The 9,680-nt window shown below is 45.0% G+C and overlaps 1 protein-coding gene across 1 annotated transcript; it reads right to left on the reverse strand.

Annotated features, from left to right (window-relative positions):
• Positions 1 to 173: 173 nt before the first annotated feature.
• ANHX (anomalous homeobox) lies at positions 174 to 9,680 on the reverse strand. Its single transcript, XM_057373813.1, is given in 10 exon segments — positions 174 to 266; positions 1,271 to 1,323; positions 2,083 to 2,189; positions 5,483 to 5,630; positions 6,061 to 6,362; positions 6,615 to 6,747; positions 7,230 to 7,416; positions 8,328 to 8,451; positions 8,669 to 8,793; positions 9,390 to 9,680. Coding segments are annotated over 10 exon segments (1,524 nt in total). The 5' UTR covers positions 9,642 to 9,680.

Genomic DNA, 9,680 nt, shown 5'->3' on the forward strand with positions numbered 1-9,680 from the left:
AGGAAAGGAAAGGAAAGGAAAGGAAAGGAAAGGAAAGGAAAGGAAAGGAAAGGAAAGGAAAGGAAAGGAAAGGAAAGGAAAGGAAAGGAAAGGAAGAAAGGAAAGGAAAAAATAGGAAGACGTGGGGTGTTTTCTGGGGAAGTGCAGACACATGGAGTGTATCTGCAGGCAGGTCACATCCGTGCGCTGGCAGAAAATTCAAAGAGCAGGCACACTGCCTGGAACGTCTCATCGGGTAGTGAGTGAAGAGCTGGATCATCCAGGACCTGAAAGACACATGAACAAACCAAAGCCTCACTAKATATGATTTTTAACACAGTTGCTTATGGTGGAAGATCTCCTTTGGGCAGACAGCAGCATGAGGTGTGCCAAGGGAGGGAATGTCACTGGTCTGGGCTGTGTGCATGAAGTGACAAAGGTCCTGCTCCCCTATATTCAGGTAGAGTAATCCATCAGTGGGTGTAGAGGTGACGAGCATGATCAGTGCACAATCCAACTCTTAGTAATTCACAGCAGAGYCAATTCCCTTCCCTTTGCCCAAGGCATTGGCTCCTATAAAAGCCAGTAACTGACAGAGGGTAAGACCAGAATGAAATAATTAAGGGAGTGATCTCCCTGAACAAGGGAGACCTGCTCAGGGCGAGAAAGAAATATCTCCAAAATGAATTAGCTCTTTGTTTACCTGCTTTTGTTTTACTGTCATTTGGTTCTGATGGGATGCACCTCTGTGGTTCAGCCATAGAAACCAAATATCTGCATATTCCACAAGCCCAGAGCAAGTTGATTCAGCAAGAAGCAAAGTGCCCAAGAACTCTGCAGAATGCTGTAAAATCATTTACCCATTCAAGCTCTTCCTTTTCCTATAGCATACATTAAAATAGCAAAAATTGTTTTTCTGAATTCCTGAACTGACTAATTATTACAAAGATTTGAAGATGTCCCCTTTGACATCTACAAGCATCACTCTGTATCTTGCTCCCCAGCCCACGTGCCTTGAGTTTCATGTTTCTTCACCACTGCAAAATCAGTGCAAGAATGCAGAACAGCAAGATGGAAACTAGCTAGAGACTGCCTGCTCTGGGAATCTTAGAAAAGGCTCATTCATTATTAATGCCCAAAGCTTTCCTTCTCCTCTGGCTTACATTATGGCTGGTAAAAAGGGCAATTTCCAAGATACAGATCTTTATATTGATGCTTTCAGAGGCTCAAAAGAGGTTCTGTTACTGCCCTCAGAGCTGCAGCCACTTCTCATAATGAGGCCAGCASATACGGCCTCCCGCTTTTCATAATCTCTTTTGAAAAGGTTTTCCCCAGCAGCTCTCACTGCAAGGGAAACAACAATGGATGCTGACTGACTGTTAGACCAACACACGTGAAGCCAAAAAATACTTCAATGTACAGCTTAGATAGGGGCTTTCTTGGGTCCTATTTTTAGGTAACATTTAAYTCAGAGATGTGCTCCCATCCCCATGAAAGAACAAGATTTCTCACTTGTATTCTCTACTGCCCTAAAGTCCCCGTGAGAAGGCACACTGACTGCACCCACAGCATGGAAGTAYCTTCTTTATYCTGTCCAATAATCACACTGCTCTGWATACAGCCATCAGTCATCTCAGAACAATGCAAAACCCTTTTCCTCAACAACAACAGACTTGGAAATTAAATTAAACTTTTTAAGAGATCTGAGACAGCAGTCAAATTGTGCAAACCCCCTCAGAGGGGAGGACCTCAAGCAGACATCTTCGTGTAATTGTTCTACAGGTGAGCCCTCCATTGCTGAAAATTTAAATGACACTTTGGATCTGCACAGGTTCCTTTGGCCACCATTTCAATGACACATTTAGTAAAATTAGGGTCTGATTAGCAATTCAAGTGAAAAAAAAAAGAAAAACAACAGAACCAACTTTTCTAGTAGTATCTGCTGGATGTTACCTAGGGAATGCCCGGCTTGCTCTGAACTGGACTCTGAAAGGTATGCTTAGATCAAACATGTTTCATATTAAACATGATACAWGATTTCAGATCTCCTCTGAGAGGGCTGCAGGGGATCATGTGTATAGGGCTGAGCTCCTTTCTCGGAACATTAGGTGTGTTCTCTTACCTGGCTTTGTCCCAAGGCTTGGCTTTCTTCCACGTAGGGTGCAGAAACAGGTGGGCACTGAAGATTGYCAAACACAGCCTGAGAGGAACTGGGGAAAAAAATTATATACAAGAGCATTTATGCTCTACTTGCCACTTACTGTAATGTTTTGCAGCAGGAAAGGAAGGGCTGCAGGCAAGACTATCCTTTTGATAGACTTCTGTTATCTACACACTAGCCCCATTTCTCCAAATTGTTATGGCCTGAAAATACAGACTCTGCAGTAGGAAGACAGTCCTGACCAGGAGCAGTATACAGGGAGTCACATCTCARTCTGCCACTTTCCTTTTGCCCCAATCTCTAAACAAGGAGATGTCTACCAAAATGTCTCTCTCCTGCAACGTTTTAAGAGCAAAGATCTTAAGAGTCAAAACATGTGCCTTTAGACATAGACACAACATTAGCTATGCTTCTGCTACAGCTTTCCAAGGCCACCAGTCAAGTCTGGGGACATGGCTTCCCCATCCACATTCCCCTGGGGGCTCTGCCAGCCTCTCAACAGAGATCAGACTGTGGGCACTGGGTCAAGTAGCAGACACTGTGTACTCRAGAATGGGATGTTCTCTCCCATCAGCACCAACTCAAAAGTCTCTAATCCAACAACACTGCCCATACCACCACCAGCAACAGCCCAAAGTGTGAGTGGCCATACAGGCCCAGACAAGAGGTGCCCACTAGCAGAGAACAGGAAAAATGTAGAAGCAACTGGGCAAGTGTCAAGTTGCCCTTCCTTAGAATGCCCCCAGTCTTGGGACTCCTCTGCTGGAAGCTGCATTCAGGCAGTCACATTTCCTAACGACAAATGGACTCAACTCCCTCTCCCACCCCCTCAAGAATTTGTCTCATGCTTTTTCACAGCCCACTTACGCCGACATGCACAGTGCCCCTAGCAACGAGTTCTGCAATTCAGTTATGCAACGTGCCAAAAAGGTAGCCTCTGTTTGTGGGTTTGGGACTTGCTGCCTGCCAGTGTCAGGATGCTGGATTATCCAGAGGGGAGAGCCTAACAGCAGGAGGATTCCCAGCACTCTGAGCTGGCATCTCAAAAATGCAGGCAGAAGCTGGAAGCTGACATGAGCATCTCGGCACTGACATTTTGTAAATCAATATGCTGGCTCATAAATGCAGAATGCCTTGCTCCATAGAGCTCAGTGTGCTTTTCTTTCTGAAATGGGAGGCACAAAACTTCCAYTCTGCAAGAACCATTAGCTGGGCTGCATTCCACCTGTCCCGACTTGCAGAGTGAGGAGGAGACACCACCACTATCTGGAAAGGGAGCATCTGTTTGGTGTCCCACAGGGACTTCCAGTCCGCTTGCTGGATCAAAGCCTCCTCTCAGGCAGCAGAAGCAGATGGAGACAGTCAGCTTCCAGCCTGGTTCCCTCTCACACTCCCACCTCACAGCCCTGGAGATCAGAAGAGGTTTGGAGACAGCCCAAGTGTGTAGGACTGGCTGTAAAAAGCCTGTAAAAGAAATCAACAGGAATTGTTCTAACAAGCTCTCAGGCCACATCCTTCCCAGGTGAGCATCTTTAAAAATGAGAAAAGATTTAAGGGTCCTTTGGCTGACTAATAGCTCTATCCCAGTACTCAGGAGAGCGTAACACTGAGTCCACTCCAGACAGGTGATCCTGGCTAAATAATTTCCTTCTCTTTGTGTWACTCTTACCTGTAAAGCTGGGATAATTTCACTACCCTGTCCTTCCAGCACAGCAACACTCATTTGCTGTACCTTCTAAGCTGCTGCCTGTCAGTTCTCAGAGGAGTGATGCTCATTGCAACATGACTGCTCAAGAGGACTTTGGTAACAGCACTCCTCTAACTGACTGTTGGACGGCTGTGCCTTGTAACACAGATGATCCTCACTGACTGAGCAGTGATCTTACCCAAGACTACCCACATGAGGTCTCCTGGCTCCCTAGAGAGAAACTGCAAAATGAAATTGCTGAAATTGCAGCCTAAGYATCACTCACTTCTGAAAAAGACTGATGTTCCATGGCTTCGTGGTATTTTAAGGAGTTCAAGGTTTTGTGGGGAGCTGAGCAGACCTGATAGAGCTCAAATAACAATATCCTCACCAAAAGGTGCCAACAAAGCTGCAAGTCCTGCCCTTCACAGGARTATGATAAAAGGGTGTGTGGATTCCTGGCACACTGACATACCCAACAAGGAGACATTCACCATAGATTTCTTCTACTGGCAGAACATACTTTAAAAATAAACATGAGCTCACTCCAGAGTCAGAACATGCAATTTAAATCCAGCCAAAATATTGCCAGCAAGCCTTGCTGATCTTCATGATCTTTAGCCACTGTTTAAAACTGCGAATCCTAAAACAGAGACTGAGGTTTACAATGCCCGACCTGGGTTCTCCCCAGCAATTCATAGCWAGGAGTCTGACATGACTGTGAACAAGGCACCAGGCCAAGTGGGAAACAGGGGTAAAAGGCAGAAATGGTTTTAGCAGGGAACTGGGGCCAAAGCCTCACCAATCTTTACCTYCAGTGAATCACTGCCTTCCTTTGTTGGACAAATCCCAAAGCCTTCTGTGCCTCTGCTTCCTCATTTATGAAGCATGAATGAGGCTTATTCTACCTGCCTTTTAGACTACTGACAGTGCTGGCACAAACACTGTTCAGTGTCAAGCATAAGGGCTATAAAACAGGGCTGCTGCTCCTGCTCTATCTTGTAAAAGATCAGTAAATTAAAGGAAGCTCATAWTGTCTGTTTGGCAGTGTTTATTCTTATGTAATAATATGGAAGTTGTATAACATATGGAAAATGGCATGATTTTTTTTTTATTTTGCATTCTCTGAATTTATCTCAATTCACAGAGAAAATCTGAAGTCTGAAAACTTTGTTACAGGTGGAAAACGGAAAAACAGAACAGTGCCTGTCTTTCTGTCTTCCGACTTGGAAAGTTTGCACTGTGGAATAACCTTGTCATGAGGTTGAGAAGCTACAAAAACTATTTTAGGATTAAGTACAGGCCCAGCCCACAGAACCAGCTCTCACTGGATCAGTATAGGTTATGCYTTTCTGCCAAAACCAAGCAAATAGTTCAGAAGTTGAACCTGCCTTAAAAATAAAGGTTCATATCTTTTCTGATTAGGCTGGTTCCAAATCTCCTTTGTGCCACACTGACACAAACACACTTTGACATCATTGCCCATGCACAGATATAAATACCTTCAAAGTAGCATGGACACACAGAACATCAGTCCCTGGGAATGAGATGCAGCACTGTTTCTACAATTCTCTTCCACAGGGTASCAAGACATGGACCCACAGCATCATTGTTATCCCTGCCTTTGAGCAGCCCTGTGCTTTCCCTCCCTTTACCTGTGGGGAACAGATTCCAGGGTCCCTAGCTGTCCTTCTCTAAGGATGAAGCTTTCAGCCTCTAAATTTGACACCTGAATGGTTGTTCCTGAACTGGCTTCAACACAGCCACCTTGAGGGACTGTGCTCAAGGGATCTGTCATACCTGCTGAAATAAATGCTCATATTAAACACAAGTACAGATACAGATAACACAGCCCCAACTTCTGACCCAGCTGTTCCTTCTCTCCTTRCTCCACATTCACCAGAGCCTGGGTGATTGGCAGTCATAGCACTTTCTGCTCTACAGACCTCCATGACAAGCAGGTGGACATTACTTAGGCATCCTAACAAGCCTGTTCTGAACAACAGGTTACAGTTTAGGCAAAAGAGTAGTAAGAATGTCTGTTTTGACCCCTTAAATCAAGAGATTTTCTTGTGAAAACAAAGTTCCATGAACTACCATGGAAGCAGAACTCCAAAGCCCAAAATAAGCACCCCTTCATCAGAACACTTAAAGTGAGGAAGAGTGCTTACAACAATGGGAAGAGAAGGTTGGAAACYCTTAAGGTCAACAATCTGGGCGCAGTTTTACTAACCTTCTGCACCTGGGATCCACACGGAGGCAGAGATTTCTGTGGYGCTGTAAGAGGCCTGCCACATGGGCAGGCAATCACTCGGGAAGGGAGGGGACTCGTAACAGTGCAAGAAAAAGCTCCCCTGCTGGGGGCTGACAGCAGCGCTGCTCTCTGCTTCTCCAGGCAGCAGCACAGGGGAGCCAAAGCAGCTTCCTGGCTCCATCACAGCCTCGGTGCCAAAAGGTACAGCTTGTTCAGTGTTGTGAGTGGTGAACACAGCCATGCTTGCTCCAGCTTCATGCAGATCAGTGCTCTCTATATTGCTGCAATGATGGAGAAAAGCACTCAGACAGACAAACTGCTTTGCCAAGAGGGGACCCCCAGCTAAACCTTTGAATCCTGCCTTCCACAACGCAGAGATGAGCTGCTCTGTCTGGACATGGAATGTTTCCATCAATGGTGACAAGACTCCTAAGTGATGTCCCCTGGGAACTAACATGGAAGTCAGTTCCATAAATATGTTTAAAAGTTGCTTCATCTCCAAACTGTCACTGTAAAGAATTTTCATACATCACCTGGATTCCAGCATCTTTAAATAACTTCCTTCGGGAGGTCTATACAGAGGTGCAGCTGACTGCTCCCATCCTGGCTCACAGGGCATAAGGGTTAYCTCCATTTGCTCAGGGCCGATGCTCACATGAGATCCATCTGAAAGGGGCAGGCCGGGCAGGTGGAACAACACTAATGGCTAATCCACGAGGCAACAAAACAAGTCTAACCTGCCAARTGCAGCAAGACACCCCTGTTCCTTGTGACTGAAGTTTGGTTAAGTCTCTGTGGAAGGACATGGAAATACTGGGTTTTCCTGGAGTACTGCCCTGATCCCAGAATCTGAGAGTTAAAACCTRCTGCCTCCCATGTATTTTTTTCCATTTGGTGCCCCTTTCAAGCCAGGCATTTCTTTTCACTCATCCTTGCACAGGCCTTAGAAGTGTCTGCTCCTCTGCAGTTTGGCTCCTCTGGAGCCAAACAATGAGGCACTCCACTGAAGCAGAGTCCTCCAGCATCCACTTGATCCATCAGCACATGATGCTGTCCTGAAGAAGCAATATTCTTCCCTTCCTGAGGGAATTTRAAATTGATTTTCACTTCTTCGGACCACATTCTGAACCCATTAGGAAGAGACAAACCTGCAGTTTGTGGAGTGTTGGTTCCTTTATCCTGCAGCTCATTTGTGTGGAAAGTCAAAGCCCTCTCAGGACAGGAATTGTTGAGCTCTTTCATACGACAGAGGCGGGMTTTTTGACGTCGTCGATAATTTGCAAACCAATTATAGATCTGAGTTGGCTGCAGGTTCATGTCCCGAGCCAATCCCTCCTGCAAACCCAGGCACAAGGAGAGATCAAGGGGAGAAGAATAAACCACATCCAAATGATCAGGCTGTTCCCTTCAGTTCCAAGAGCAGTCCAGCAAAATAGTTCCCAAACCTAAAAACATTTACTCACTAGGTCTCCAACAGATGAACATGAATCTGATTGAGGAGACCAATTATAAACTGAGAGTTGATAGAAAACACACATTCCACCCTGCAGCCCCAGACAATCTGTTTGCTAAAGGAAACCACCACTATTCTATACTGCTCACCAGATAACGCCCTCCCCAAAGCATGCTCATCCCACAGAATTACAGCTCCACAAAGGCTGACTTTAAAGTCTGAAGCCTTCACCTGGCAAGGCAGTGATCAAAAATGCTTACTGATTTAATTCCCACATCTCTTTCAATACAAATCTGTCCCTGCCCAAAGAAAGTAGATCCATGCATACACCAACACAGCCTATTGTGCTATCACATTAAATGACCAGCATTTGAAAAGTCTGCACAAAATATGTTCTGGTGAACAAAGTGCAATTTTATACAGGCTGGTGCTCAGTCAAGTCAGAACTATTTACCACTGTAATAAAGCTCTTCTGAGTGATGGCTGTTTGGCTGCCTATGCTCAATAAYAACAAAATTAGAACTGTTAGAAACCCAGTGAACAATTTATTGTCTCTCAACTTTTTGTCCACAGCAAAAGAAATTACTTAGCATGAAACTGATGACTTTTTTTTTAAAAGAAACCTCTAAGGAAAGATCAAATATGAAGAATCCCAGCYTCAATGAGCTTTCTGAAAACAAGCATGTAGAATTAAACCAGTTTAATTTAGAAATTTAACTAGTTATARACTCTTGATAGCAGAGTCCTGCTTTTCTGTGACAAGAAGACTTGTTTGGAAGTAGCATATCCCTACCCGCTGTTTCTGGTTTGGATTTGCTGTCACCTCTGCAGCAAACCTGCGCAGACGCTGACGAACTTCATCTGAATAGTTTCGATTCTTCAAACCTTCAGGACAAAGGGAAACAGGTGGAGGATTCCTGTACACAGGAAAAAGTGCAATTAAAAAGGACCCAAGAAGAATAATTTGCATTCACGGGAATTTTCTCACATTGCCACAAATAGTGAAAACACCAAGAAAAACCAAGCTCCAAGAAGCAACATCTTGATGTGCAAAACCACCCTCTGCATCTGTAGGACCTGCATCTGCAGACTTCAGCAGAGAAAAAAAATCTTGGTTTCTCCACAATGCATTACCTCTTCCTGCTGCGGAATTTCTGCAGTGGTGTCAGAGAACCTGTCTGGAGTTTCTCCATAGCCCTCCCGTAGTGAATCTCATGCCAAAGCTGCACCAGTTCTTCCTTCTCTTCTGCCTCACAATACTAAAACAAAACTGTGTGTAAGCAAATCCTTCCAGAGAGTCAYTAAGACTGACAATGAAAGAGAAAACCAGCAACAGAAAATCAGATTTCTACTGGTTTAACAGAGCTGGTAGCATTACCTAAGCATATGGCTCACTGTGCCTTCTCTAATGTACACAGGGAGTCACCCAATTCCTTCTTGTCCCATGGTGAAAAGGTCTACATTACCAGATCTAGAGGCTAAAATCCCTCATCTGAGTGATACTATCCTCATATATTCCCACCAAGCCCTCTAATCCTGGGCTTCCCATGATTTTTATGTCCTGAGTCCTAAGATTGTGAAAAACTCCAAGAACCACCACACTAGAGAACAAAAATCCTGCTACAACAACCCCATAAKAGCCCAGTTACCTTCTTCCCCTTGGTTTATTAACACCGCCTGCCTGTAGCAAAGGCTTTATCCCGTGTTTCAGGTCAGCAATGCACACGGATCACCTTCCACTGCCCCATGCCAGCTGGAAATGCTCCATGTGCTGCAGTTGGGTACCTCTGCACTAACAGCTGTTCTTCTAACGTGACTTTTTGTTTCCATGAAGAATCAAAGAACACATCCCTACCTCCAGGAGTCTGCAGGCTGCATCATGTTGCCCATTATGGATATGAACGGACACACAAGCCCGGACAACATGGACGTTAGTGAGAAAATATCTCTTGTTCTTGCATCCCATCACAGCTTCAACCAGCTTCTCCAGATCGGGAGATGAGCTCTGGAGCTCCTGGCAAAGCTGTCCTGCTAGATCCAACAGCTTGGTGGGTGGGGGATGCACATTTTCGTTCTCCTTTAACATGGCCATGAACTGATTCATCATCAGGTCCTGTTGGAAGCTTTTTCTACGCAATGCACAAAG

Source organism: Malurus melanocephalus, unplaced genomic scaffold (genome assembly GCF_030028575.1).
Source record: "Malurus melanocephalus ecotype Western Australia unplaced genomic scaffold, MMel_1.1 scaffold_208, whole genome shotgun sequence".
NCBI classification, from domain to species: domain Eukaryota; kingdom Metazoa; phylum Chordata; class Aves; order Passeriformes; family Maluridae; genus Malurus; species Malurus melanocephalus.